The sequence below is a fragment of the Aureobasidium melanogenum genome (assembly GCF_000721775.1).
Source record: "Aureobasidium melanogenum CBS 110374 unplaced genomic scaffold scaffold_25, whole genome shotgun sequence".
Lineage (NCBI taxonomy): Eukaryota > Fungi > Ascomycota > Dothideomycetes > Dothideales > Saccotheciaceae > Aureobasidium > Aureobasidium melanogenum.
Window position 1 is genome coordinate 33,145 of NW_024470077.1, and position 24,718 is coordinate 57,862.

The window sequence follows — 24,718 nt, forward strand, 5'->3', positions numbered from 1 at the left end:
AAATTGAGAGTTGGCCTGGCATATTTCTCTTTCTATACGCGGATACCCTTTTCATACCAAGCTGCTCAATGCATTCTGTTGTATTCACTTTCCTTGCTCTGTCCATGTACCGACTTTCTGCATTCGTGCTATCAGATCCTTCTTCCCTCTGCAATTCTCAAAACCTTCTGGCATCATTTCGTTCCAATCTGCCTTTGTATAACAACTGTGGCAGATATGATTTTCTGATTTGACAGACTCCCACCATATCTTCAACCCATCCCTGCGCATCACGCCGCATTTTGTACATGGACGCACAAGCTTTTCAGTGTACAGAACCGGACGATGAGACTTCCAAGGTAGTTCTTCACGGAACCATGTGCATCTTCTAATTAATGAAGCCATAGTTCGCTTATTGCGGTATGTCTCGTCTGTCGCCTGGTTTACTTTGTGTCGCGCTCGACTTGCCGAAAGTATCCTGTTTCGATATTCTGAGTCTTCCATGTATCGACGCTTTCTGTACAATGATCCTTGTAACAGATCCGCTTTCCACTTTTCTGGGTCCGACTTTCGTTTGAGATAAGCCTCTCCTGCTGATACTTGGTTGACACATGAGGAAGAGATGAGACGCAACGATGGCATAGGCCGGACGAGGGATGCAGGTCGACCGACCAGTTTCCAGATGGTCAAGAACATGATCTGGGATGAGATGGTATGGACCTTTGAAAGCAGAATTGACCAGAACGCGATGACATTTATTGATGTGTGGCAGCGTAACCTCTTCTCTGTTACCGCCAGATATCAGCTACAATTGACAATGAGGGAGTCAATCCTATCTCCTAAGAATAGTTCCTTGTACCGGAGAATCAGTTTTCCAGACCAGGCCTTGTAGTGATCGTAACTTTAACGCTCCAAAACTTTGCGTGTTCTGTTTCGCGTTCGCCGAAGCCGCAGCACTCCGGCGAGACTAAAGTGGTAACTCGATGCGTGACCACTTCGAGGACAAAACAGTTGACCAGTATCTTGCGAAGGTGATTCTCGTTTATCTATTCGATTTCCGATATTCCACAACAACCGGTGATCAATGAGGATATCTTCTGCTTGAGATGGTATGAGAGTATTGTTCAGCTTCATGTTTTCAACCATCGCATCTTGAGAATCTCTTCGAATGCGAAAGAATGACTCGGACATATGGCCATACCAAGCCGGCTCGCTAAACTAGCGACCGAGCGACCAATCGTCCAAGGCTCAGGGCCGAGTTGTCAAAGGAAGGGCGCGCCCTCCAGAAGAGTCACAGGGTGACAGGCATCTAGGTACTCAACGGTAAGCAAAGTCAATGATCTGACTCTTTTTTGTGTCTCTCTGTTATCTATCTGATCGTACGCCCTACACTTTCCTCTTTCATGAGTCTTGACAAGTCGTGATTTATTTCTTCTCATCGTACGCCCTTGACAACATGTCAGCCTTGCAAGAAGAAGCCGATCTTGGCGAGTTCTTCGACTTCCAGAATGCCGTCTCGGATGGCGGTAGCATGCAAACTAGTGGTGCAATCGCTGATCTAGATTGTCTTTCTCACAACGCAGAGAGGTCAGCTCGATAACAGGTTTACTCATCTTCACTTTTCTAATGTCAACCTTAGCGACCTTTACAACGAGAACAATGTTCCGATCGTTGAAGATAAGGCAACAGAAGCAGCAGAATACAGGAACTTCTCGAAATGGATTCCAAAATTTATTGAGCCCGATGAACCTTGTACCTACTGTCGAGATCGCAAGCTTAACTGCTACCTCAGTTATGGAAAGGTCACCTGTACTGCTTGTGTGAGTAGCGTACTCGGGTCTCTAGTCCAAACTCTTGGTTTCTAACTTTGTGCAAAGGATACCCTTTTCAGACCGTGTAGCTTCGTCAATCCTCATAGTCACAATGCATATCAGCCACCCGAAAGAGAGTCGTCCATGGGTCTCATCGACACCTTACACCCCATCGGAGAGGATTGTCCTCAAGAACAGGGCAAGCTGACTGGTGCTCGATCACTTAAGTCAATGCCGGAGAAGAGGTCTAACAGTCGCTTCTCGAAGGCTGCCGTAAAGGTGCTGAGAAATTGGCTGGATGAACATCAAGCCAATCCTTACCCCACTGAGGATGAGAAAGAACAGTTAGGTCGCACAACTGGCCTTCGAATTGCTCAGATCAATACTTGGCTTGCAAATGCTCGTCGCAGAGGCAAAGTTGGTGTCAAGAATAAGGCTGCTTTGGATGGCCTAGCGCACACAACCACTACTTCACTACCCCCAACAGCTGCTATCGGTATTCCAGGTTCTACAGAAATCGAAATTAACAAGTGGTCAGACATGAACCCCCTTGAACGATGGAAGCACTCGCCTCCTCAGAACGAACCAGCTCCCTTCAACGCTATTGCCGACGCTTTGGGGAGAGGAGATCTACCTGATTATGCGGATGAATCAAGCTCTCCATCATCCTTGGGCTGGCAGGGTCTCGGTTCGAGCCGCGATGACTCGAGGTCTTCGAACCGTAGAGCAGCATCTGTCACGTCCTTGGAGAGATCTACGTCCAATTCTGCTGCATCATCTGCGGCATGGTCGGGCTCGCGCGATTCTTTCGGCTCGTACAGCTCTTTTGGAAGCAGTCTCAATGGCAGAAAAGAACGAAGGCGTCGTCGAAAGATGCCTGGACCTGCTCTCAAGAAGCCCTCTAACGACAAGAACATTCAGAAGGAGAGGATTTATCAATGTACATTCTGTGCGGATACCTTCCTCACCAAGTACGATTGGCAGAGGCACGAGAAGACGTTGCATCTGTCCTTGGAGAAATGGATATGCTGTCCGTTGGGTCCAGAGACACTAGATCCTGTCACAGGCAAGACCATCTGCGCATATTGCTGTGCTCCAGAGCCAACGAAGGACCACATTGAATCACACAACCACCGGCAATGCCTTGACAAAGGATTCGTGGGACGGACATTCTACCGTAAAGATCACTTACGACAACATCTTCGACTTGTGCACGACATGAAAATGTTGCCACACATGGAAGACTGGAAGACAACTTTGTCTAACATCAACAGCAGATGTGGTTTCTGTAGTCAGCGTTTCAGCGTGTGGTCAGAGCGCAACGATCATTTAGCTGCACATTTCAAGGATGGAGCCAAGATGAGTGAGTGGAAGGGCTGTCGAGGCTTGGACCCGCCCATCGCTGCTCTTGTTAGCAGTGCCATGCCGCCCTATCTGATCGGTATGGAAACCAACTCAGTCAATCCATTCACCGCCACACAACCGATGAAATGTATGACGGTTCAGACACACCTTGACGCCGGAGGTCCGCCAACCACATGCTGGGAAATATTGACTGTACGGCTTGGGAAGTTCGCGAAAGAGCAGACAGACAAAGGTGTCATCTTGACCGATGAGATGTTGCAGACCCAGGCGAGGCACATTCTCTATGATTCCGATGACGCTTGGGACAACACTGCAGCTGACAATCCGGAGTGGCTCGACCTGTTCAAACGAGCTCACGCGCTCGACTACATTCCGACTGAGGTCTCAGGTATAGGCAAGAATATTCCCGAAGACCTCGAGATCTATACAGATCTTGGTATGAGGATCCCTTTCAGCGTCCAGGTTGCTCAAGGCATGTCAATCGACTACCAACCGGCTGGTCTGCCAGCAACAGAAGAGCTCTACAGCTCAAACGTCATGCAAGAACAAACAGCGATTACCGAGAGGCTCACTGCACACAACACCCATAACACTGCCACTTCGAGCAGGTCATCTCTGTCGCAGCCGACACCACAATATGGCTCCAACTTCGCTACACCAGCGTCCTACCAAAGCTATGGCTCGACGCCGCTGCATCTCGACACGCCATACGACTCGGGCACAAACAATTGCTTTGACGCAGACATCGATGCCATGCTGGCAGAAGCAGGCTTTCAGCCAGCCCCTCAGGCCAGTGCAGGCGACCTCGCTCGGCAGCAGAATGCAGCAACAGCTCAAAAGCACGGACTAGATTCTTCTCTTACACCAGAAAAAGCTCAACAGCAGTTGGCTGAGCTGAATGCCGCCATGGCTGTGCTTACCGAACAAGCAGTCATGTGTGATGCGCCACTCTCTGGACAGTCATCAAGCACAATGAACTATACAAACTTGAGCACCGAGCTCTCGGACTTCATCAATTTGACAACTACATCAAGCAGCGACAATTTGTTTGCAACTACATGGGACAGTAAAAATCAATTTGGATACCAGAATGCTTTCACCACTGCAGGAGAAGAGGCAGGGGTGATGGCAACGGACATGACGATGCAAGATATGGACATGAACGATATGCAGTTTGGTGATATGGATTTCGGTTTGGGCTTCCAGTGATTAGGAAGTAGATAAAAGTAATACGAGTTGGTTTCGGATCTTGGTCGATATGACTGCTCTTGCCTTGCTGTATCGACGTTATCTTGGCGTACGTATGGTGAATGATCGTCAGCCATGTTTAACCATTGATCATGCCTCGTTTCACAAATACCAAATCAACAGTGCAACAGCGCAACAGTCTTGGGGCATTGCCAAAGTTGTCATCGAAAACCCCAAGTATGAATCTCTTTGCATTGTGCTGTATGGCAGACATACCTATTGAGGTGAGTCCTTGACCTCTATCGCCGCCAATCCATGCTCATCAAATGGTTTAGAAAATCAATTACTTCCTGGAGCAAACATACCACAACAGCAGCAAAATGGATTGTCAACCAAGTCTTCTGCTTGTCTCGTCACTTGACGAGCTTGTGCAAGCCAACCAATGTGAGGCAACACAACCACCAATCAGTCCTATCCAATCTCCACTCATCGGCAAATCAATCGAAGACATGGCGAATTCTCTACATTCGACAATCAAAGACACATCGTCTAACGCCATAGATCCAAATTTGTTCGCCGTTCTAGATGAACAGTCACTATCTGAGGATACCGGTCTTGTCGTTCAAGTCAAGGATGGTGAGGTGGATTCTGTTTGCATACATTTCGACACAATCAATGCAGAGTTGATCAGGATACAAATGATTACATTTGATATCAAAGAGACTAAAGGGCTTGCGGGAGAGGATGGGGTGTTCAGGACCAAACCACCCGCGGAAAGTAGAAAGGGAGGACCTGCGCCGAGGAAGAAGTTAGCCTAGCTTACTTCATGCTGAATCCCGACTTGATTGCTCTGGTTTTTTTTTTTCTTTCTTTCTTTTTTTCTTGCGCGACTGTAGTATAGCACGATGTTCTTAAGAGCAACTGAGTACCTATCGGGGGTTGCTATTTATATCGAGTCTCTATGGAGCAAGCTCTGTTCTGAAAGCGACTGTGTATCTCAATAGCTAGCTGTTGCCCCAGGCTATGGTGATAGAAGATGGCTGGGCACTCAACCTACGATGGAGACTCATACAGAGAGATTGCATAGGACCAACACATTCTGATAACTGATAGGTCTCTCGAGGAGCCGAAGCCTCACTGCAACTTGCTAATCTCATGATGCTGAGTCTCAACATCATCCGTAGGTCCGACTTTGCTGCTCATCTTTCCACCAACAACATCATGCTCTTCCACCTTGTGAACTTCTTCATTTTCTCTGTCAATATACTTCTGAGGTCTCTTGCTAGAGATGGCGTCTTTGTCCCTGAAGACGAGCAGACTTGGGTCAGATCTGAAGTATTCGTCTAGATCTTCAAGAGTCCGATAACTTGTCTCCGGATAGAGCAGAAAGATCACAGGCAAGAAGAGGGCATTGGTTGCTACCCAGATTGGCCAGAACTTCCAACCTAGGTTCTGGAAACCAATAGGAGTAATTTCAACGATGACAAAGTTCGTAATCCAGTTCGTGGCAGTGGCCACAGCTGCACCCTTGGTGCGCATGGGCAAACTGTTGATTTCTGCCAAAGTCAGTCTATGCTCTACATAGCACAAATGGATCGCTTTTAACTTACCGGCAGGATAGAGCCAGGGAACTCCGAGCATGCCTACAGCAAATGCGATGTTGTAGAAGAAGAAAAAGAAGACGGCTGCCTTAGCACATGCGGTCACGCCGTTGGCGATGGCGTACTTGAGGAGCACCGAGATGCAAAGGAAAGCAATCAGCTGCAAAAAGGTAGATATCATCATCAAAGATCTGCGGCCCAAGCGTTCGACGAATAAGACTGCAACGCCTGCGAAAATAAAGTAGGAGACCGCATTACAAGCGGACAGCAGGCGAGCCATAGAATTGCTCATCCCGACGTACACAATGAGCACTGTAGGCGAATAGTAGCTCATTATATTTATTCCGCCGAACTGCTGCATGAACTGTGTCCCAGCTCCTAGAAGTAGGCGACGAACATTCTTGGTGCCATCTTGGGTGCGGCCGCGCAAGAGGTCGCTCCATTTGATGGCGTGTTCACGTTCGTACTGAACGCCGTATGAGATCTCTTGGTATTGCGCTATGACATAAGCGTGATCGATAGGTTTGTCTTCTAGATCGGCTAGAATTTGAGTAGCCTCGCTGTCTTGATCATGCGCAATGAGCCAACGAGGAGATTCGGGAAGCCAGGGAACTGTAGCGAACAGAACGAAGATGAAGACGAACTGAAGGGCTAAAGGTAGCCTCCATTGAACCGAGCCTGGTACGAAGCTCAATCCATAGTTAATCCAGTTGACGACCATGAAGCCTCCAACGTTGGTCATCATCTCCAGGATGACGAGTTTTCCTCTGAGCTTTGCAGGTGCCGTCTCAGTCTGCCAAATTGGCGCTGTTGCCGTGTTGATGCCATTGCCAATACCTAGAATCACACGTCCAACGAACATTTGTGCTAGGCTGAACGAGCTGGTCTTGAGAATTACACCGACCGACATGATCGCAGTGCCTATCATGATAGTCTTCTTTCGTCCTAGCCTTTCGCCGATGGTGAAGGCCACAATCGCACCGATGAAGCAACCCACGTCATATATGGCAGCGAGAGTCGATAAGACTTTGGTCCTGGATGGTCCTACGAGATCGTGCAACTTTAGGAAGTTATCGCTTACAACAACGCCAGAAAAGACACCCTATGTCGAAGAAGTGATTAGCTAAGCTGGCTTTAGATGATCTGACCTTGTAACTACCTGGTCATAACCGAAAAGAGTCATGTCCGTTGCACAAGCAACGGTGATCCAAAATACCAGCCATCCTCCTTTGAAGCCAAAATACCTTTGCTTGGGAGCGAGCGGCATAGCGTACGAGTCTTAACTTAAGCAACAAAGATCTGACCTTCGAAAGTGTGAATCAAAAAGCATGCCGCCATTCTCGCGGTCGGATGTGGCACTTCTTATACCTAGCTGCAGTCCCAACCACCTCCTGAGGCTGATCGGAACCATAGCTGAGTGCTGAGGATTCGGCATACCTTTCCAAGAACTTTCATTCTGCCTAAAAGGCATCGGTCTTGCATGCCGCACATTGAAACGACTTCCATGCCACAAGTACCTCCGCTGAGAAGGCCGTTGTAGTACGATATAAGCTACCTCAAGATAATACTCCAGTATAATTCTTCCATCGTATCGAGGTCGCCTTGCATGATGATTCAGACATTCAAGAACAAAATCGGGACCGCATGTTAAGAGATATACTATATCCAGTCAAAGTCTAGTAGGAACAAACAGCACGAGTGACCTCGGACGATGGTGCAGATGCTTGGTGCGGAGAAATCAACCGGAGTAGTCCAATGCAGCTGGGTCAAGAGATGGTCATGTGGTGTGATCCTTCGTGAACGGCTATTGGCGACGGTAACACAGCATCCTTACCAGGTCTACGGATCTGCGGTCTTGACCAACGCGACAGTTCCGCGTGCATTGCCGCAGAGGATGCTTGGCAAAATGCCTGGACACCAGCCCTTCGATTCAAGGAGGGCACAATCTAGAGACGTAGTGGGATGGTCCTGCATGGCCGCAATCAGATTGTCATAGAAACCACGACAGTACCACAATCCTGTTGCCAATGAATGAACAATCGTGGTGGTTGAAAGAGTTTGGCTGGGACATGCGCGAGAACTGCCGAAGATTTGGCAAAATCGCGGACAAACTTGCCAGTGGGTTGGTCATGCTCAACGTTCAACACACATTTGACTTCCACTTTCATTTGCAAGCATTTACAAAGTGACAATAAAAACACCCAACTGCTAAAAGATGCTGTTCCCTATACCGGCAAGCCGCCAATGACTACGTAGATGCCTTGATAACTACGGGTGACGGGAGGTCGCCACGTACAGTGGTGCTGCAATGGAAGAAGACTCGATGAACGAGAGCTAACTTCACTTTATGCAATGGGATGAGAGTAAGTCTGTAGCAATGTCCGGTGTTTGAGCTGTTGATTATGTGTAGCTCATAGATGGTACTTCTAACCTAGCGAAATCATCTGAAAAGAGCATCTCACCAAAGCCGCGGCCTGTTCTGGAAACATTGCTGAATCTATTCAAGCGGTCTCTTTTATAGACTGATGCTGGGAGAAGATTGATGGATGCGTTTCCATCACTTTCCGTGTATGTCTTGTTTGCCAGAGACAACAAATGGACAATTCGACTTTCACTTTGCAACACCACGGACATCGCACATTCAGTCACCGCAACCACATCGATCCTTCCTTTCCCTGCATGCACTCAGCAAGATGCTTACTGCGACTTGGCTGACCATCAAGCCCTACTTCTATCCTCTGGGCAATACGCCGGCTACTAATCTGTTGCGCAATCACCTACCAAGTGACGAGCCTGTTGAGATACTCGTAATCGGCTGCGGCGATGTTCGAAACATCCTGTTCACCATCTGGTCTGAACAGCGCCGCGCATGTAACTTCAACTTCACTGCATGTGATTATGATGCTGCTGTTCTAGGCAAGCGCAATCCTATCTCTGACACTTCGTTGGCGAAAGACACAGTGCTTCTTAGCAGGAGCAGTCGTGTCTCTCGCCGGCTTGGTTTCAAGAGCTTGACTGGAAATGATCCCTTACTGACTACTTCAATAGCCCGCAATGTGTTTTTACTGACGGCAATCATCCTCGATCCTTCCTCTGAACTGATCGAAAGCTTATGGCGCATCTACTACCACTTCTACGTAACCAAAACCGACCTCGCTTTCATCAAGCAACACTGCAAACAACTTTTTGCAGCATCTGAGAGCATATCCACATGGAATGATACACCTTTCGGTTCGTCGCTCAAGTTCTCCACCGAGACTTCTTTATCCGAAGTGCGCCGTTACTGGGTTCTGTACGCTCAGGCAAATACCGAGCAGGCAGATCTTGAAGTCAGGCGAGCTATCAAATCCATTTACGACAACAACGTGCAAGCCATGGTAACAAGTGGCGAACGATCTGCTGGAGCTCACGGTGTTTCTGCATGTGGTATCCTCAGCGATGCGTTCACTGCCTTCTGGAGAACTGGTGTTGTAGCAGGCAATGACCAAGACACATCTATGCTTCGTAATGATGAAGGTGGCAAGGTCAACCCATTGATGTCGGTTTCGCAATCCGATCTGTTCGATGTATACCGCGCCTCTGATCCGTTGGTAGGCTTCCATTTGGCTGAAGTCTTCGACGTTCCTCAGCCACCAGATGCAGCCATGAATTGTCTTGCACGCCTAGCCAAATCTCAGTTTTCTGAATGGTGTAACACTTTTGCATCTAGCATTTCATCGAGCTCGGTCAACATCATGCATCATTGCGGAGATGCTGTCAACTTCTCATATGCTTTACAATCTATTCGAGGCTGTACCACTATGCCTTCTTACACCCACTTCTACAACAAGCCATACAGCGCCGTCCCCCTCGATCCACCTTCATCAGTGGCCACCAGCTACGATGTCATTGACACATCGAATGTCATGAATCACATCGGTCTTTTAGCCCTTCTGCCTGCCGTCGTGCCTCTCTTGTCTGAAGGATCCGGTTCTGTGTTGTACACAGATAATCTTGTACAAGGCTCGGAAAAATCTGAGAGGCTTTTGGAAACTCTGCTACATTCGAATGTCACGATGTCATCACTACTTCTCGGTGTCGCTCCTACCGGATATCTCATAGGATCGATGACAGACTCTACGCTTGTTGAGCAGATGCTCGACATGGTTCCATCCAGTAGCCAGAAGCAATACCGCGTGCGCATTCCATGGCAGCGTCCTGCTCAAGGCGATAGCATGGTGCCGAATGTCAAGTCGGCATCCTATCGTCTCAGCATGGATCCACACGAGCTGGCATCTTACTTCATGCAGACGTACCTTGCTATGTTCCGTGAGACAGAGGACCTAAGCATCCGGTCCGAAGTATTGACACGCAAGGAGACACAACCTTTGGCAGGCGATGTCGATTACTATTCTCGACTCACGCTTGTCACACTCATCGCATCAGCTAAACGCATCATTTCTACTGACTGGCAAGAATGTATCGGCGCCCTCATTCAAATGATGAAAGACGACACATCTCTTTCTGGGGGCTCGAAGAGAATGCAAGAACTCTACATGCACCTGCACCTATCTGGTCTGTGGCACATACCCGCGCTAGAAGAAGGTCCGCTGAGAGCGAAGTGTGATGATTCGATTCGCCCCTCTAGCGAATCTGGCGACATAGGAGTGCTTGGTAGAGACATTCTGCCTGGGACCGTTCATGTCGCATTGGTCGTCCCCAGAAGCAGCCTTACGTGCTTGACAGACCTTCCTGTTGACGTGGTCGGAACGCCGGCGGTGCATCTCTGGTTGCGCAACAAAGTTTTCGAGGCCGCCTTCTTCGCTATCGATGTCTTCTTTGGTCACTTCGAATCAGGTGACCCCGAGGTAGCAAAGGTTGTAGAAGATGCTCATGGGTGGTCAGGCACTTCCGACCTGATTGTTACCTGTAAGATGCCTACTTGGGGATTGTTGGTCGGACCTCGCCAGGACGTGCACATTGAGCTTGACATCAACACTTCACGTCCCTTTCTAGGTCGCATCACGGAGCCCGGAACTCGAGCTAGGCACTACACTGCCACGCTGGAGAGCGAGAACGTTCGAATCTTGGCTACACCTCCCAGTACAAAGCCTGATGCAGTGTTTGACACCTACTCTGCTGCAAATTCAGAGCCATCTGGATCGACTTGGGCTAATTTAGCTCTAGATTCTGATGCTACTGTGCAGTCTATCGGAGTCACCAACAACTTCGCAGACGATTCCGAAGAGAGTCGTGCTCTGAAGAATGGTGGTATGGTTACAATCTCACAAATTTCACCATGCGTTCTTGCTGCTTGCATCGGTAACTTGAAGCGTGAAAGCAAGTTCTTTTTCCCCTTCCCTATCAATGGAGCTGCATACAAGATGAAGATAGCTCGCCAATCCTCGTGGATCGAAATCAGAGCTCCCACATCGAACGCTCTTCAGCCTAGTGGCTACGATCTAGACCCGTTCCCTATCATCAGTCAGGGTACTGGGTTCCTGCCTTGGAATTTCAGCCGTGTCGATCCTGACCTCCAGCCGCAAGTTGATACCTCAGCCTCGAACTGCGCATTCTTGCAGCCACTCTGGGCCACATCACTGAGCAGAAAGGAGCTTGCTCAAATCAACACAACTCAGGTCACTAGCTCCATCCCACCCATGGCACAGTTGAAGGAGATTATCAGACAGTGGTTTCTTACATATGCTGGAATTTCTGGCAGTGCCAACGGCCAAGACATACGATTGTTCACTCTGATGCGCGACGTAAGGTCGAGCAAGATCCTTCCCGAGTGGATGGTTGTTGCCAAAGCCTTGCGCCATGATCGTGACACAGGCTCTGTTTTTTTGGATGCGTTTTTCGTTCCTACGACCCCCGAAGTGATCAAGTTGAATCCTTACAAAGCAATGGTCAACGGCAAGCTGGTTGGAAACACCGCAGTGGTTATCGCAAGTAAGGAGGCCATGGATCTGTGGCAACGTCTTGTACCAGCTCTTGCTGAACGCTGCCGCTCTTGGGAGCACACCTTGGACTGCAAATACAGAGTCAAATTCGACAAGACGTCTCTCTGCGGCTGTGGACAAGGTCAAGATGCAGCGATTATGCCCGAGCCTTACAAGAAAATTGCTCGTTTCGCCACTCGCATCGCTATCCCTATCATCTTCGCGGTTCCTTATGTCGAGGCTGTGGGTGGCCAAGAAATCATGGGTGAGCTTGCCACTGCCTTGAAACAGCATCTGAAGATGAACCAGCATATGGGAGCCACTGATGCCATGTTGTCTGCTGCTTTGGCAATCGGCCAAGACTTGGAGCAGAAGTCCGCTGATACTGCAAGCTGTGACAAGTGTGGAAACAATGGTCCTGGTCTCAAGGTCTGCTCCCGTTGTGAGAAAGTCAAGTACTGTAACCATGCTTGTCAGAAGGCAGCCTGGAAAACTCACAAGAAGGTTTGCAAGCGCTGATGGCTTGCACCTAGAGACAAGTCGATCGGGCTTGGTGGGGAGAACGATATAGAGTCATGGTGCAGAGAATCGTGGACGGTTGAAGTGTACAATTAGAAGTAGCAGACATTGCAATCAAGTAGAATCCAGTGCTGTTACAGATGTTACTCCTCTTTCCGTGACTGCCTTATGGTTGCTCCCTGTCCGTCGCTATAGAAAGCAAATAGCATGTACACAACATCCAGCAGCCAAAAAAAAAAATGAGCCCCTGGTCTGGCGGTCTTGAATATTGATTCAACTCACTTGTTTTTTTTTTTTTTTTTTTTTTTTTTTTTCGCCTGTTCCTTTCGTACCTGCGCCCACTTCCTGCGCACTTGCTCAAGAAAGCCTCTCTCTTTCTCAGGATTGAGATCATATTCATACAGAAATGCCTATCCACAAGGAAAGGTCTTTGATCTAGTGTTTGAAAAGCATCAAGAAATGATCCTCAGATGCATAGAAAAGAATCGGACGATTGTCGGATTCGAACTCATGATAGTAGATGTTTTGATTGATTGGAATAGCACCATCACTGAAGGTGACTGATACGAGATGGGTGTTTGACTGCCGAAATAGGTTAGCTTGGGGATAAGTGACTGTGATGACCACCAGACCAGAGGAAGCTCATTAGCAGAGACTGTCAGGTTGAGTGCTGAAATAGTTATGGATAGTAGATGAGCTGGTTTCAAAAGGAGAGAGTTGGCTGATCAATGACAGCATGTAGGAAGAGAAGGGACTGTACTGCAGGGGGAATGGGATGGCATGTATGATCATCATGGCTTCTATGTTTGCAACTGTATATATTCAAAGCAACGCTCAAATCTCATCCTCGAACTTTCTGACCAGCAAACCATCCTTCTCCAACACCTCCTTGACCTGTCTAACCGTGTACTCGCCACGGTGGAACATACCAGCACCCAGCGCAGCATCCACAGTAGTCTGATCAAACACCTCTTTGAAGTGGCCGGGGTTACCAGCTCCACTCGACGCAATAACAGGGATCTTGATAGCATTCTTGACAGAACGGATCAACTCGAGATCAAAGCCAGAGTTTGTGCCGTCCTTGTCAATGCAGTTGAGTAGGATTTCTCCACAGCCCATTGCTTCGACGGCTGTGCAGAGTTGAATCACGTCGAGGTCGGAGGTGGTGCGACCGCCGTGGATGGTACATGCGTACCAACAATACTCTTCGCCGTTGGGGCCTGGGTAGGGTGTTTTGATTGTTGCGTGAAAGGTTTCTGAGGGGTCTTTGACGTAGATTCTGCGGGGGTCGACAGAGACGACGACGGCTTGGACACCGTAGGCTTTGCTGATTGTCTCGATGGCGGTCTTCCCGGAGAGTGTGCTGTTGTTGGCGTAGTATTCTTGGGCGGCGGTGACGGCGTCGGAGCCAATGCTTACTTTGTCGGCGCCGGACTTGAAATAGAGGGTTGCGACTTCGAGGGCAGGGACGACGGTGTTCGTTTCTGGGTCTTTTGTGTCGCGGATGCCACCGCCGATTGTGAGAGGGACGAAGACTGTGGATGAGGCCTGGCGAAGGATTTCGAGCATGGGCTGGTCCTTGAGAGGAGTCTCACGGAACGAGGTGATGTTGAGGAAGGTGACTTCGTCGGCGCCTTGTTCGTAGTATTTCTGTGCCATAGAGACTGGCTTGCCGAGGTTGCGTACGGCAGCGCCCTCCTCTTTCTCGCGAACATCGTATTGGTCACCTTTTGTGACGACGAGATCGCCCTGGTCGTTTGTGCGGACGTCGAGGCAGGCAATGATGCGGCGAGTCAGACCTTCTTTTGTAGTTGAGGCTTCAGGTGTTTGCGGCAATGTGGTGAGGCGGTCGCCATTCAGGAAAGCCTTGAGGACGCGCAGGCCGGCAGCACCACTCTTCTCAGGGTGGAATTGAGTGACCAGGACATTGTCTTTTGCGACAGCACCAACGAACTCCTGGTTGCCGTAGCGGGCAGTAGCTACCGACCAGCCGGCCTTCTCAAGAACACCAGGCTCGTACATTTTCGCGTATGAGTGGACGTAGTAGTATTTGCTGTCGGGACGCATGCCGTACAGGCTCTGGTTGGCATCGAGGCCTTGGGTAGAGGCAGGGTTGGCCGAGTTCCAGCCAATGTGAGGCACACTCTTGTCCGAGTCGTCAAATCTTTCAAGGCGACCGGGAATCAGACCCAGACCAGGGACAGTTGAGTTCTCTTCTGAGCCTTCGAACAGGGCTTGCAGGCCGACACAGACGCCCATGAAGGGCTTACCGGCGGCGATGTGCTTCTTGATGGGTTCGACATAGCCAGAATTGTTGAATTGAGAGAGACAGTGACCAAAGTGGCCTACTCCGGGGAGGATGAGTTTCTAGGCGGCCTGTCAGTTCCTATCAGTTTGTCTTTTGGGGCTTGTTATTTGGTGGGGTGGGAGGGGCTGTACCTCTGCCTTTGACACATCTTCGGGCGACTTGATCCATTCGACCTGGTAGCCGACCTTCTCAATGGCATTGACCAGCGATCGGATGTTGCCAGCAACGTAGTCCAAGAGGTGAACTGTCGGCATTTTGGTCTATGTCTTGTCTAACACCAAGAAAGAGGGCGATGAGTCGAAACAAAAAAGACGAGCACATGGCGTGCCCTAGCGATGACTCGTTTGGAGACGCGGAGCTGTCGGTCCGCTCCGATGACCGCCTTTCGGCCCGCAGTCGAGACAACGGCAGAAATTATCTCAGCCCTATCGAAGAACAAGCCCGAATCTGCAGATACAGAGGCGCATTCTTGACGCATCACAAACCACACACTCGATAGCCCAGCATGGTCAGACAACTCAAACACCACGAGCACAAGCTCCTCCGCAAGGTCGACTTCTTCAAGCCCGACACAAAACAAGGCACTATCCGCCAGAATGATGTAGTCCGCCGCGTACGTTCATAACCTGAACTGGTAGAAAAAAACACCACTAACAATTCACGACAGTACATGATCCAAAAGCCCGAAGACTACACCTCCTACAACCGTCTCTGCGGCCAACTACGCCAACTCGCCCATCGCCTGACCCTCCTCCCACCCGACAACGCCTACCGCCTAGCCACCGAAAAGAAACTCCTCGACAAGCTCTACGACATGGCCATCCTGAGCGAACGCAGCAAACTCTCTGCCGTCGAGAACAAAGTCACTGTTTCCGCTTTTGCGCGCAGACGTCTGAATGTCATCCTCACAAGACTGCAAATGGCTCCCGATCTCAAAGCCGCCACAACTTTTATCGAAGGTGGTCAGGTTAGAGTGGGTACCGAGGTTGTCACTGATCCTGCTTTCTTGGTTACGAGGAATATGGAGGACTTTGTCACTTGGGTTGATTCGTCAAAGATCAAGAGGACTATCCACAGATACCGCGACAAGCTGGACGATTTCGACTTGCTTTAGATGGACATTTGTCCATCACGGATTATACCACTTTGGGGGACTATTGCATTTATCAGCGTGGCGTTTCGTGGGTCAAAATTGCATGAGATTGTCTTATTCTTGGAGAGGTTCAGAATGGAGAAGGATTATAAGGTTCAAATGCAAGATATTTGTAGAGTTGTCTTGTCTCGTCTTGTCGGGTATCTTTGCTAAAAACGAAATATGAACCCCCGATCAACTCCAAGTACGCCATGCTTGTTCCTCCCATATGCTTTTCGAAATATTCATAGATCAGCTGAAGTGAATGCCCTCCTGGTTGAAGGCATAAAGCAACTTCAGGAAGTCGCCCTCGTCACACATTCTAGCACGCTTCTCGGAAAGTCCAGTTGTCTCAACGAGTACCTTGGTCACCTTCTGGCGCACCAACTCAGACACCTTGCCCTTCTTCTTGCGGTTGGGGTTGCCCAGAAGCTTCTTTGCCTTCTTGTCTGCCTCCTCCTTGAAGAAGTCAGGAACGTCGTCTTCATCGTCAACATCCATGATTGCCTCCATGTCGTCATCCTGGTCGTCAGCACCCATGTCAGTGTCCATGGCAGCATCAGCTGGGTCGAGCGGCCCGTCATCGAGGACGATGTTGTTCTGGGCACAGTAGGTGCGGTAGTTTGACTCGAGCATATCCATGACACTAGTAGTACCGATGAAACCACTGCGCAGGGTACGGTTCTTACGGACAAAGCAGATGCGCAAGAGACCATCCCATTCGTCGTAGCTGATCTGTGGACGCGGGACCTTGGGCACAATCTTGACGACATCACTCTCGACTTGAGGAGGAGGGTTGAAGTTGTTCTTGCCGACCTTCATGACATGGGTGATCTTAGCCCACATTTGGGCATTGACGGATAATCTCGAGTATAGTTTTGTTCCAGGTTGAGCAAACAGACGCATAGCGAATTCACGTTGGAACATGAGTACGCAGGAGCGAGGAGCGGGGCTCAGGGCCAAGAGTCTGAAAGTCAAGGGCGAAGAAATCTGGTAGGGCGTGTTCGAAATGCAGACGTCAAAGTAGGGAAGTTGTGGGTGCTTGAGGACATCTCCGAGGATGATTTCGAGTCTCTTCTGGGCGGGAGTGCCTTGGAAACGCTTTGTGATTTCGGCAGCCATTCGGGGATCGGCTTCGCATGCGATGACTTTTTTGGCCTTTTCGAGGATTTTTGTTGTCAAGTTACCAGTTCCGGGACCGACTTCGAGGACAATCTGTGAGCTTATTAGAAGATGTTTTCGAGTCGGATGAATCATTCAAAGCGTACGTCAGACTGCTTCAGGTCGGCCTTGTCGACAATGGCCTGGGCGACACCAGGGTTCTTGAGAATGTGCTGACCGAGATCCGTGTTGAACTTGAAGACGTTGTTGGCGGCATGGCCCTTCTTGCGCCCGGCCGCGCCTGCGTAGGGATCGCTTTTCGAGACGCCGCCGCCGTTGTTCTTTCTCGCTGATTTGGGCATGTTGGTTGTGTTCTGGTTAGAGGGAGCAAGTGTGGAGAGGCGGACAAAGGCCGATGGAATTTTTGGCGGCAGGAGCGACGCGATAAGCTTATCGCCATTTAAGGTTTGTGGTCAGGGTCTCTACCTACGTACTTGTACCTGCCATCCCCTCAACATTGTCACTAACCATTCAATTGACCAACAACATGCCTCGTCCATCGAGAGCTAAGCCTGCTCGCGAAGAATCGTCCGATCTGTCATCCGCTCCATCAGACGCTCCCGAAACAACTACCCTGCCAGACACTTCCAACGGCACTAGAGGCACCAAGCGCAAGCGCCAGCTCAAGCAAGACATCACCGAAGTCGTCGAGGAAGACGAAGAACAGGAAGAGAAGACCACTCCTGTCAAGAAGACTCGACAACGTAAATCTGTCAAGGTCGAGCAGCCCATCTCACCACCATCGCCCAAGAGAGCCAATAAGTCGACCAAGTCAACAAAGGTCGTTGAAGAGACACAAGAAACAGAAACCACAACAGTCGGAGCTCAAGAAACAAAGACTAAGGTTGTGAGGAAGCGCAAGACAAAAGAGGAAAAGGAGTCAGAGGCAATGCCCCTAGCAGCTCGCACAATTGGCCATAAGCTTTTCATCGGTGCCCACGTTTCGGCCGCTGGTGGTGTCCCTAATGCTGTCCAGAATGCTATTCATATCGGCGCAAATGCCTTTGCCTTGTTCTTGAAATCTCAGCGCAAATGGGCCAATCCTCCACTGGACGAGACCCACTCTATCAACTTCCATGCTCATTGCGACAAGCACAACTTTGACCAAAATCAACATGTCGTTCCACACGGTTCATACCTTGTCAATCTAGCCCACACCGATCCAGATCGTACCAAACAAGCATACGACTCCTTCCTCGATGATCTGAAGCGTTGCGAGAAGCTCGGCATCTCGCTCTACAACTTCCATCCCGGCAACAGCGTGGGTGGTGATCGCGATGCTGCTATCGCTCATCTGGCCAACAATCTCAATCGTGCACACAAGGAAACTTCCAAGGTCATCACGCTACTCGAGAACATGGCTGCGGGTGGAAATGTCATTGGCTCGACCTTTGAGGACTTGCGCGATGTCATTAACCTCATCGACGACAAGTCTCGTGTCGGCGTCTGTCTCGATACCTGCCATGCCTTTGCAGGTGGTTACGATCTGCGGACTCCGGAGACTGTCCAGAAGACCTTATCACAATTTGACGAAACGGTCGGTATGAAGTATCTGCGTGCTTTGCATCTGAACGACAGCAAAGCACCCTTCTCAAGTCACAGAGATCTACATGCAAATATCGGCACTGGCTTCCTGGGCTTGCGTGGTTTCCACGCCATCATGAATGATGAGCGTGTCATCGGTCTTCCTATGGTTCTCGAAACACCGATCGAAGTACGCGACGAGAATGGCAACCTCCAAAAGGACGCTAAGGGCAAGGAAATGGAGGATAAGAACATCTGGGCTAGAGAAATCAAGTTGCTGGAAAGTCTTGTCGGTATGGATGCGGAAAGCAAGGAGTTCAAAGAATTGGACGACAAGCTGCAGAAGATGGGTAAGGTCGAGCGAGACAGAATCGCCGAGCAAGTCGAGAAGAAGACAACAAAGGTCAAGGAGAAGGAAGACAAGGCAAAGGCCAAACAGACCAAACTCAACTTTGGCAAGGCTGCTGCTCCAGCCAAGAAGAGTAAGAAGGCAAAGAAGGAGGAAGATGCTGATCAAAGTGATGCGTCAGCCCCACTGCCTTCGGACGATGAGAGCTAGGTGCAAATCTAAGCACCACGGCGACGAGACGAGCAAGTCATGGACGGACACACGAAAGAAAGTAATACTCGGCATGACTGCATGTTCATACTGCACTGAAGTCGTGTCCTGCTCCCGTATAATTAGGTAACTGTATTGTGGTGACGCAGACCGCACACCCCGTCAATATTATTCTGTAAGTAGCCTCAAATCGAACATGTATTGACCACCAAACGGTTTTGAGTCGTCTCTGTGGAAACTCGAGTCAGATCTTGTCCGGCCTTTCTTTTTGATGGCCAACTCAGTCGCAAGTATAGCGAGCCGTAACGATCATTAGATCCAAAGAAAGCCTGGCAGGCTTGTGGATCCGCCGTTACACAACAAAATAAAGACATTACAAATGCTACTTGGTACTGCACCCTTTTACTCCTTGACACTTGTGATTGTCAGGTGGTGTGACGGGTCAGATAGAAGCAGGGTCACATATTCAACAATCAAGTGATTGGCTTCCACGGTGACCTTTGATGACGTCTGCTTTTATATTATTAATCCCGAGGTTCAATATATATAGCTTCTTGTCTCTCGGCCATCGTTCGATCGCATAATCATATACTACTCGTACACAACCATGGCTTCAAAGACAACCATTGATCTGTAAGTCTACCAATTTCATTCTCATATTGCCAGCTGCTGACAGCCGGTCGACAGCTACACCGCAGGTATCCGAAGCAATCCGGCCTGCCAACGCAACCACCTAATGACAGTCTAGGCACCCCTAATGGCCACAAAGTGCACATTGCCTTTGAGGAGCTGGGATTGAACTACAATGTTCACAAGATCGATATCTCTAAAAACACTCAAAAGGAAGAGTGGTTCTTGAAGATCTGCCGTAAGCTCATCTAGTCATGCGCAAGCTATACCTTGATGCTGACAATTTCAGCCAATGGCCGTATTCCTGCCATGGTTGACAAGACATCGGGCAAGGAGAAGCGTGTCTTCGAGGGTGGTGCCATGTTGCTCTATCTGACCGACAAGTATGACAAGGACAACAAGATCAGCTTCGACCACGACAGTGATGAATACTGGGAGACCGTTGAATGGATTGTGTGGATGCAGTCTGGTCTTGGACCCATGCAGGTATTGAAATTTCATGTCCTGCACGAAACATGCTCACATGCTTACCAACCATAAGGGACAAGCAAACCACTTCTACAGATACGCACCTGAGAAGATTGAGTACGGCATTAACCGCTACCAAACTGAGACCAAGCGTCTATACCAAGTTTTGAACGATCGCCTCGCTCAACAAGAGAAGGCAGGTCAAGGTCTCTGGCTCGTCGGCAACAAGTTCACCATTGCAGACATCGCTTGCTTCTCTTGGGTCAACTGGGGTGCTTGGGCAGGCATTGAGACCAAGCCTTTCCCCGAGATTGAGAGATGGCTGGATGCCATCAACGCACGCCCTGCTGTGCAAAAGGGAGTCAACATTCCTGACGAGTTCAAGTTGAAGGAGATTATGAGCTCCAAGGAAAAGGCTGATGAGCATGCCAAGAAGGCAAGTGCTTGGGTTATGAAGGGCCAGGAAGCAGACCAGAAGAAGCATGCCTGACTAAATGACCCACGACACAAGATCTGATGATGACGATGTCTGATAAACGAAGTTCGAAGACTAAGGGAAAGCGGGATAGCAGAATGTATAAACCACATTTCTCATCACCAGTAATGCTGCTTCCGATTTTTGGGCCAAACAATATGGCATCCCTCTCTAGCTGTCTACGGCGATGGCATTCCATGTAGTGAAGGTCGTCTTGCTTCCATATTCATTCTAGGTTAGGAACCTTTCATGATGTTCGATCGGCTAAAGTCGAAGCAGAGAGATCGACAAAGGACGCATGCACCTGCCCCGCACAACGTGCATCCCTTCCCAATCTGAAACCACTTTTCTCCAGCAACAAACATCCCCGCATGACAAGTGCAGAACCATGTCCTTGCTGCCTGCCAAATGTTGGCAAGAGGTCAGATGATGGACCTCGAAAGTGATTTGCATTGTGCATCTTGACCCCTCTCTCATTCCTACCGAGAACAGGTCCGAAGTGGATTCAACAGGAGATGTGCCGTCATGTGGTAACAGCAAGGAGCATGCAACACAGCATCCCATTGCCCCACAGACCATCGCGAGGTTCGGGTCGTAAGCTTGCTCAGGGCAAGCATATGCGGGATCCGGAGCCTCGGAGAGGCAGTCACGTATCGTGTGCAGCTTCAATTTGTGATGATGACGATGGTAGGTAGTCACTTCCTATAAATCATTGTTGATGCCCAGGAAACTTCGGGGGCAGGAAAGTCTGAACCGAGCTGTTCATCACTCACCTTTGAACTCCCATCACAACAACCATGGTTCGCACTGTGCAGTGGCTTGTGGCTGCTGCCAGCGTTGCACAGGTCCTCGCTACTCCACACAGCCTTGTGCGCCGCCAGAACTCTTTACCAATCGAGAATTGTCCAGGATACAAGGCTACCAATGTTCAACAGAACAGCCAAGGATTGACTGTAAGTATCACACCATCTCCAACTATCTCGTCTTGCTGACATTGATTACAAGGCCGATCTCACTCTCGCAGGTCCAGCATGCAACACATACGGTCAAGACATTGAGAATCTAAAGCTCGAGATCACTCAGGAGACTGGAGATAGACTGCATGTCAAGATCTATGATGCCGACGAGAACGTCTACCAAGTTCCCGAGTCCGTCCTTCCACGCCCAGGTGCAGATGGAAATGTCTCCTCTACAGCCAATCAGCTTGTTTATGACGTTGTCAACGACCCATTCTCATTCTCAGTGTCTCGCCGTAGCGGTGAGCAAGCTCTGTTCAACACTACCGGAGCTGAACTCGTATTCCAGTCTCAATACTTGAGGGTTCGCACTCAGCTTCCCGAAAGTCCTCATCTCTATGGACTTGGCGAGCACTCTGATCCATTCCAGGTAAGCTGGTTCTCAAGCATGAATGAGCATGTCTGACGACGTCTGTAGCTGAACACCACGAACTATACACGAACTCTCTGGTCTCGTGATGCTTACTCTATTCCTGGCGGCACCAACTTGTATGGAAACCATCCAGTCTACTTTGACCATCGGGGTGCGGATGGCACGCACGGTGTTTTCCTATTGAACAGCAACGGCATGGATATTAAGATCAACAGCACTGCAGAAGCTGGCCAGTATCTCGAATACAACACTATTGGCGGCATTGTCGACCTCTATTTCTTGGCTGGTCCATCTCCTACTGAAGTTGCCAAGCAGTATGCTGGAGTGGTTGGTTTGCCGACAGAGATGCCATATTGGGGTTTCGGCTTCCACCAGTGCAGATATGGATACCAAGATGTGTATGAAGTCGCTGCTGTAGTCGCCAACTATAGTGCTGCAGACATTCCCTTAGAAGTCATGTGTGCGTAGTGCACTTGCTTGACCCAAAGAATACATACTGACTTCTATCAGGGACTGACATAGACTACATGGACAGTCGACGTGTCTTCACTACAGATCCTGAACGCTTCCCTCTGGACAAGATGCGAGAATTGGTCTCTACCCTGCACGCTAGACAGCAGTCCTATATCGTCATGGTCGATCCTGCCGTTGCCTACTACAACTACTCAGCTTTCAACAATGGTGTCGAAGCAAACGCCTTCCTGAAAAGGTCGAACGGCTCAATCTATCAAGGCGTCGTCTGGCCTGGTAAATAGACTTTCACAAACTACAATCTAATGGTAGGCTGACAGAAGCGCAGGCGTTACAGCTTTCCCTGATTGGTTCGCAAGTGGCACTCAAGAATATTGGGACAATGAGTTCACCACTTTCTTCAATGCTGAAACTGGTGTCGATATTGATGCTCTGTGGATTGGTGAGTGTCGTTACACCATCTGCTTAGAAACATACTGACGATGATCAAGATATGAATGAGGCTAGTGATTTTTGCACTTGGCCGTGCAATGATCCATTCGGGTATGCTGCTGCTAATGGGTACCCTCCTACCCCTCCAGCAGTCAGGGCAAATGCAGGATATCCCATCCCTGGCTTCCCAGTCGATTTCCAGCCAGGCTCAACATCACGAAAGGCTAAGCGTCAATCAAACGCTACCACCTCGCATCTAGGTCTACCGGGCAGAAATCTGATTGATCCACCATACACTATCAACAACGCCGCCGGGAGCTTGTCTAACAAGACCATCGAAACTGATCTCTACCATGAGAACGGTTTGACCTTGTACGACACTCACAACCTCTACGGTACTATGATGTCAAGTGTCAGCCGAGACGCAATGCTGGCTCGCAGGCCAACAAGAAGACCAATGGTTATCACTCGTAGTACATTCGCGGGTGCCGGCCATCACGTGGGACATTGGCTCGGTGATAATTCTGGTAAGAAGCTACAGTTGCCACGATTCACGCTGTCGTCTTGTCCCAGTCTGTGCGAAAGACCTGTGTGACGTGTGTTCTAGCGAAACACTGTCTGGGATCGCGTTCTGCAGATCTGAGAGCACCCGTCTAGCAGAGTCGTGGTATGTTTCCATTCAGATGAGATTGTGCTAACCATATTATCGCTTTAGCTGGCTGGCCATGGTACAGGGTGTCAATTGCCCAAATGCTGGAGTTTGCTGCCATCTTCCAGGTATTCTGCTTTAACCTTATCGATACAGACTCGAACTGACCATACCTCAACAGTTGCCTATGGTGGGTAGTGATGTCTGTGGTTATGCGGGCAATACTTGGCCCGAACTGTGTGCTCGATGGGCCATGCTCGGTGCCTTCTACCCCTTCTACCGTAACCATGCAGAAGTTGGCTCCGTGAACCATGAATTCTATCGCTGGAATCTCACCACAGTCGCTGCTCAAAAGGCAATCGACACGCGTTACAGACTGCTCGACTACCTCTACACAGCGTTCCACGAGCAGACTGTGACTGGCAAGCCGTTGATCCAGCCCTTGTTCTTCGTCTATCCAGAGGACTCCAACACGTTCCCCATCGAGCACCAGTTCTTCTGGGGCGACAGCATCCTGGTTAGTCCTGTCGTGGACGATAACAGTACGAGTGTCACCTTCTATCTCCCTGATGACATCTTCTACGACTACTTTACCTACCAACCTGAGCGCGGAACGGGCAACTGGGTGACTCGCGATAACGTCGACTTTACTGAGATTACTGCCCACATCCGCGGTGGCAGTATTCTACCTCTCCGTCAGAATTCTGCCAACACAACCACCGAGCTTCGAAAGCAAGATTTCGTCCTCATCATCGCACCTGATCTCGAGGGCAAGGCAAGTGGAACACTGTACTTAGACGAGGGCGATGCCATCGAGCAGCCCAAGACGAGTCTTATCACCTTCAGCTACGCAAATGGTACCTTCGCTATGGGCGGCAGCTTTGGCTACCCTACCAACGCCAGCGTTGTGAGCCTCACTGTGCTGGGACAGGGTAGCAATGTGACAACAGCTGCTCGTAAGAGGGATTCGAGCATTGTGGTTGACGCGAAGAGAAACATGATTACCAAGAAACTCAGTGTGCCGCTGACCGAGTCGTTTGTCACACCTTTATGTCAGGAATGCGAAGCGTAGACAGTTGAGCGAGGAGAGATGAATGAAGTTTTGCTTGATGAGAAAAAAGAGGCCACGAAGCATG

At 49.6% G+C, this 24,718-nt stretch overlaps 11 protein-coding genes across 11 annotated transcripts; 7 read left to right on the top strand and 4 right to left on the bottom strand.

Moving 5' to 3' along the window:
* Positions 1-84: 84 nt before the first annotated feature.
* M437DRAFT_57063 (uncharacterized protein) lies at positions 85-621 on the bottom strand (the record flags this gene model as incomplete). The annotated part of the gene is made up of 1 exon (XM_041023157.1): positions 85-621. The coding sequence occupies one exon, from the start codon at positions 619-621 to the stop codon at positions 85-87; it is 537 nt and encodes a 178-aa protein (XP_040876355.1).
* A 1,400-nt stretch (positions 622-2,021) lies between these two features.
* Positions 2,022-3,533, top strand: M437DRAFT_56989 (uncharacterized protein; the record flags this gene model as incomplete). Its single annotated transcript, XM_041023141.1, has 2 exons — positions 2,022-2,578; positions 2,627-3,533. Coding segments are annotated over 2 exons (1,464 nt in total), but the record flags the coding sequence as incomplete, so codon positions are not given.
* Positions 3,534-4,582: 1,049 nt separating this feature from the next.
* On the top strand, positions 4,583-5,161 carry M437DRAFT_56993 (uncharacterized protein; the record flags this gene model as incomplete). The annotated part of the gene is made up of 2 exons (XM_041023142.1): positions 4,583-4,627; positions 4,679-5,161. The coding sequence occupies 2 exons, from the start codon at positions 4,583-4,585 to the stop codon at positions 5,159-5,161; spliced, it is 528 nt and encodes a 175-aa protein (XP_040876357.1).
* Positions 5,162-5,477: 316 nt separating this feature from the next.
* On the bottom strand, positions 5,478-7,211 carry M437DRAFT_78153 (general substrate transporter; the record flags this gene model as incomplete). Its single annotated transcript, XM_041026943.1, has 3 exons — positions 5,478-5,899; positions 5,954-7,046; positions 7,104-7,211. The coding sequence occupies 3 exons, from the start codon at positions 7,209-7,211 to the stop codon at positions 5,478-5,480; spliced, it is 1,623 nt and encodes a 540-aa protein (XP_040876358.1).
* Positions 7,212-8,637: 1,426 nt separating this feature from the next.
* M437DRAFT_78154 (uncharacterized protein) lies at positions 8,638-12,384 on the top strand (the record flags this gene model as incomplete). The annotated part of the gene is made up of 2 exons (XM_041026944.1): positions 8,638-8,860; positions 8,993-12,384. The coding sequence occupies 2 exons, from the start codon at positions 8,638-8,640 to the stop codon at positions 12,382-12,384; spliced, it is 3,615 nt and encodes a 1,204-aa protein (XP_040876359.1).
* Positions 12,385-13,218: 834 nt separating this feature from the next.
* On the bottom strand, positions 13,219-14,946 carry M437DRAFT_87606 (imidazole glycerol phosphate synthase HisHF; the record flags this gene model as incomplete). The annotated part of the gene is made up of 2 exons (XM_041028667.1): positions 13,219-14,751; positions 14,824-14,946. The coding sequence occupies 2 exons, from the start codon at positions 14,944-14,946 to the stop codon at positions 13,219-13,221; spliced, it is 1,656 nt and encodes a 551-aa protein (XP_040876360.1).
* A 251-nt stretch (positions 14,947-15,197) lies between these two features.
* Positions 15,198-15,806, top strand: M437DRAFT_56775 (uncharacterized protein; the record flags this gene model as incomplete). The annotated part of the gene is made up of 2 exons (XM_041023113.1): positions 15,198-15,305; positions 15,360-15,806. 2 exons carry the CDS (start codon positions 15,198-15,200, stop codon positions 15,804-15,806), a joined length of 555 nt encoding a protein of 184 aa, XP_040876361.1.
* Positions 15,807-16,076: 270 nt separating this feature from the next.
* M437DRAFT_87608 (rRNA adenine dimethylase) lies at positions 16,077-17,287 on the bottom strand (the record flags this gene model as incomplete). The annotated part of the gene is made up of 2 exons (XM_041028668.1): positions 16,077-17,039; positions 17,093-17,287. 2 exons carry the CDS (start codon positions 17,285-17,287, stop codon positions 16,077-16,079), a joined length of 1,158 nt encoding a protein of 385 aa, XP_040876362.1.
* Positions 17,288-17,874: 587 nt separating this feature from the next.
* Positions 17,875-19,068, top strand: M437DRAFT_57026 (AP endonuclease; the record flags this gene model as incomplete). The annotated part of the gene is made up of 1 exon (XM_041023150.1): positions 17,875-19,068. One exon carries the CDS (start codon positions 17,875-17,877, stop codon positions 19,066-19,068), a length of 1,194 nt encoding a protein of 397 aa, XP_040876363.1.
* A 607-nt stretch (positions 19,069-19,675) lies between these two features.
* On the top strand, positions 19,676-20,656 carry M437DRAFT_87610 (glutathione S-transferase GstA; the record flags this gene model as incomplete). The annotated part of the gene is made up of 5 exons (XM_041028669.1): positions 19,676-19,701; positions 19,756-19,766; positions 19,817-19,936; positions 19,988-20,184; positions 20,240-20,656. The coding sequence occupies 5 exons, from the start codon at positions 19,676-19,678 to the stop codon at positions 20,654-20,656; spliced, it is 771 nt and encodes a 256-aa protein (XP_040876364.1).
* A 782-nt stretch (positions 20,657-21,438) lies between these two features.
* On the top strand, positions 21,439-24,654 carry M437DRAFT_57129 (Alpha/beta-glucosidase agdC; the record flags this gene model as incomplete). The annotated part of the gene is made up of 8 exons (XM_041023171.1): positions 21,439-21,594; positions 21,647-22,027; positions 22,076-22,490; positions 22,541-22,777; positions 22,830-22,943; positions 22,993-23,460; positions 23,649-23,710; positions 23,764-24,654. 8 exons carry the CDS (start codon positions 21,439-21,441, stop codon positions 24,652-24,654), a joined length of 2,724 nt encoding a protein of 907 aa, XP_040876365.1.
* Between the last annotated feature and the right edge of the window lie 64 nt (positions 24,655-24,718).